We start from the raw sequence: 4,400 nt of genomic DNA on the forward strand, positions 1-4,400 counted from the left end.
ATTTTACAATATACTCTTAAAATTGTAAATATCTACTACTGACTTCTTTGATATGAACCATAACCAGACATTTAAAAAATATACTTTTGTCATGTAGACACACTAGATATGCCACTTTTATTCTCCTTTGCATGGTTCAATGTATAAGAAAACAACTTAGTAGGGGGAGAAAAAAATTAAAAGCCATTCTGTAAATCTTTCCCTCTTTCTTTTCTTGCAATCTCTCATTGTATCTTGGAGAGCAAGACCACAGGTTTTAAGAAATATGACTCATTTTATGTTAGTGGCCTTCCAATACTTCAGAATATTCTTGATTTTTCATGAACAGAGGTACAGCTCAGGGAGTGTGGCTAAATCAGTCCCAGTCTCCAGCTCCGCGTGAACCTGGGATCCAGACATCTCCTGGATATCTGGCGCACTCTGAGATCCAGCCCTTGGTTTCCTGCAAGCCAAAAGGATCCGCTAGGTTGGGAAATGCCGCCTGGTGCGATTCCAGAAAGGGCCATCTCTTTAAGGATAACGGACTTGGAGGGCCTCTTCACCCTCTCACCCTGCTCCGGACCCTTTCTTCCCATCCTTTGCTCCTAGGACTTTACATGTTGCCTGCAAAGGGAGTCAAACTTAGGGGGCAGGCAAACAAACGAGTTCTTTCCAGCCTCTGTAACCGGATCGCTAGAGCGAAATAAACTCGCACAAGTGTCCAGAGATCGTAGCCAGACCGCCAGCCTGCGCTTGAAGCAACTTTTAAGTGAGGCTGCAAGAGCCGCCGGGATGTAGATTTTAGTTCGTGGCCAAGCACAACTACGACACCCTGTCCCTGCCCCCACCCCATCCCCAAGAATGCATGGAGGAAGGAGAGAGGACGAGGTGAGGGCCGCCTGCATTTCTGCACGTCGGCGCCGGTTAGAAACCCTGCAGTTTTGAGAGAGAAGAAGAGGAGATGGAGGGGCCAGGAGCCACGACTCCCGGGAGAGCGCAGGGAGGGGCGTGGGTGCCCCTTCGCCCACCTCCGCCCCCCGTCACCTCGACAGCTGTCCCGCTCTTGGAATTCATTGGCTTCCTCTCCCCGGCCTCCCAAATACCACCCCAATCTAGTTTAGCCCCCCGCCCCACCCTCGCTGACCTAATAAGGCCATGCAGTGTGCGGGGGAGCTACATAAAAGCGCGGGCTCGCGGCGACTCTGCACCACGCAGGGGAAGAGAAAGCAGGAGCCGTCCAGGACGGAGGAAGGCGACCATGGCCAAGGAGTGGGGCTACGCCAGTCACAACGGTGAGTGCAGGCAGCCGCGACCCGGCCAGGAAGGGATGCCAGTCCAGGAGAGCCCTGCGATTGCACAGAAATGGGCAACTTTAGAGACTGCAGTGGAAAATGTAGGAGTAGAATAAGACCTAACATTTACTGAGGCTTTTCAACTGCCAAATGCTGCTGCTTCTTTTTTTCCTTCATCTCATTTGGTTCTCCCTAGAATGGAGTTTTTATTTCCCTTGGAGAAAACTGAAGTGCAGAGAAGTTGGATCACTTGCCTAAGATCCCATTGCCTCTGAGAAGTCAGACAGCCCGGGGTCAGGTGTGACTGGCCCTTATTCTGTTTTACTGGACAAGCACCTAACCTGAGCTTGGTGCCGGTGTGAGAATCTCTGCTCTGCCTAAGCTTCTCCCTAATCCAAGGCAAAGGAATATGGGTGTGCTCTGAAACCCACAACATAATGCTGAAATGTAGGTGGTCAATATTATTTTATTCCAACTGTATGATGGAAGGTGTCATTGGTTAAAGAAAATGTGATAAAGTTTATCTGAAAAATAAGCCTTTGAGCAGGCAGAGTGAACACACTGAGTTAAATAGTCTCCATGTGTGCTATTCACAAAACTACCAACAGGCCTGAAATGAATGCTAAGTCTCTTATTGCCCAGTCTGAAACCTAAGACCTTTTTGAAATCACTATCTAGCCTCTCTGTATTTTGCTGGTTTAGTCAATTAGAAAGAGGCCTTGGGTTGTGCCACCAAATAAATACATCTCCTCGACTTTATTTCCTAGGTCCTGACCACTGGCATGAACTTTTCCCAAATGCCAAGGGGGAAAACCAGTCGCCCATTGAGCTGCATACTAAAGACATCAGGCATGACCCTTCTCTGCAGCCATGGTCTGTGTCTTATGATGGTGGCTCTGCCAAGACCATCCTGAATAATGGGAAGACCTGCCGAGTTGTATTTGATGATACTTATGATAGGTCAAGTAAGTATGACAATGAGGTAGAATCACATGGATGTTTTCAAGGTCCATATTGACAAAATGTGGTTTATGACACAGTACCAGAATTAATGGGGAGAGGGAGCACTTTATCTTTTAAAATGCAGATGACATTTGATTTTGCTTTAGTCATGAATAATTATATTTATGTATTGAAGAGGAATGTCACACCCTCCAAACTTGGTCTCTGTGAAAACGGCCCCATGTCCAAGCTAAAAGTTGGCAATGCATTCCCGAAATGGAACACGATAGGACAGAGATGACAATAAACTCAAATGAGTATTCTTCAGACTCCGATGGCCTATACCTGAGGGTTCTTGTGCTTCTTGTCCATGGTCTGGAGACCCAGGCTTCCACTCTCAATTGCATAGATTCCATTCTACAAAGCCAGATATACAATAGAAACCCTAAATAGGCACTTTTTTCCCTTGGTGCCTGGGAGGTGACCAATCTAGGGGAGAGAACAGGGCCACTGAAGGTGTCAAGATGACTTGCCTTCAAGCCTTCAGTGGGGTTCATCTGATTAATCATTTGGGTGAGTATTTTTGAAATATCTGACAATTTCTTCTTGAGTAGTAGTTTGTGTGTGAGACAGCGACTGAAAAATACATGTTTAGAAAAAACAAATCTCTTTATTTCACCTACACTAGTAAGCAAATCAGTATAATAAAAGAAGGCTAGTCAGAAATACTTTATTTCACGATAAATGAGGTAAGAAAGAATCTTCCTTTAATATTTTGGTGCTTGATATACAGCAAAATAATTCCTTATAGCCCCATTTCTAATAAAGTTATATTTATTGATATACATAAATGAACATTCTTAATGATGTTGTAATGAAGAATGATATTCATAATTCCTACCTACCAGGAGGTTCCAAGTTACAGAAATTTAAATTTTCTTAAACAGTGGTTTCGTATTGCTATTGTTTCCTTTTTTTCCCCTTCTCCTTATATATCAAGTACCATTTTGAAAGCAACATAACAAAATTAAACATATCTATTAGGTTGAACCATATGAAAATGCCATTTTTGTGTGCAAAAATAGTTGAATATTGTCAATTTCATATAGTTTCTTCTAATAAATTGGACTCACATGTCCCTATAATAACTGTTCTGAGTGGTTGGACAGGAAAAATGCAATGAATTGAACCACTCCATTTCTACCTGAACAAACTCATATAGGCCTAGCCTCATTGTTTGAGGTCTATGTTTATGGCTTTCCCTGGGCCACTTAGTGTGGGCAACCTCTTCTAAAATAGCTATGCTCTGAATTCTATTTTGATCTAGCTTATATTGCCAAATCTTGATCTTAGGGTTTCTGCATAGTTTCCAATATACTTTGGAAGACATTTGAACCTCTAAATCACTCTGCAATGGGTTGAGATGTTTATCAACAAGCCCAAATTAATGCTGCTGAGAATTATCTAGTTTAATCATCCACATTGATTGGTTTTCTGGGAGATTTCTGAATTTTCCATTTCATCTCATTTGAATAGACACAGTCTAAATTAGACGTAGATGAAAGTTTTTGCTCGTTGTCTTGAAGAAAAGTGTAGTTGGAAGCAACACGTGGAGAAGGAATTCACATCTGCTCAGTGATCATCATGCAGGCACTATGATGAGCACTTTAAGGTGCTTAATCTCAGTTAATCTTCGCAGCAGCTCTGAACGTTTGGTATTATTATCACCTTCTTAGAGATGTGAAAGTGGGTTCAGAGAAGTTTAGCAACTTGCCTGAGACCACAGAACTAGCAAGGGGTGAAGCCAGCATTGGAAACCTACATCCACCTGGTTCTCAACTGTCCAGTTCTTCCCACTGCACCACACTACTGACCTGTTCTTTTGGTGTATGCATCCTCATTGTCTATCTGTTGTTTTAATTTTGCTTTCCTAAATGTTAAAATGATGTTTCAATAATAATGAAACAAGCAAACAAAATAAGAAAGACAGAAAAGAACAATCATTTATCTTGACATATCCCCAGACTTCATTTTGTGAGGAGTCCAGTGTCCTGGGAGTGGCACCATCCACCCAGCAAACTGACCACATTTTGTCCATTAAGCCTTGGCTCTAAGAGCACTTGGTTAAAGTAGAGCTCTGTAAAAGAAGCATGAATTCACTGTTGACCAAGCTTATCTGAATCACAG

General features: G+C 42.9%; 1 protein-coding gene across 1 annotated transcript in view; it reads left to right on the forward strand.

Moving 5' to 3' along the window:
* Window positions 1–4,400, forward strand: part of CA3 (carbonic anhydrase 3) — an 81,217-nt gene that overhangs the window by 69,845 nt on the left and 6,972 nt on the right. Inside the window, exons 2-3 of the mRNA XM_003831245.5 lie at window positions 329–1,271; window positions 2,039–2,236. Coding sequence (XP_003831293.2) covers window positions 941–1,271; window positions 2,039–2,236 — 529 coding nt within the window. The 5' untranslated portion in view covers window positions 329–940. The remainder of the gene's footprint in view (window positions 1–328; window positions 1,272–2,038; window positions 2,237–4,400) is intronic.

This window comes from Pan paniscus, chromosome 7 (genome assembly GCF_029289425.2).
Source record: "Pan paniscus chromosome 7, NHGRI_mPanPan1-v2.0_pri, whole genome shotgun sequence".
Classification (NCBI taxonomy): domain Eukaryota; kingdom Metazoa; phylum Chordata; class Mammalia; order Primates; family Hominidae; genus Pan; species Pan paniscus.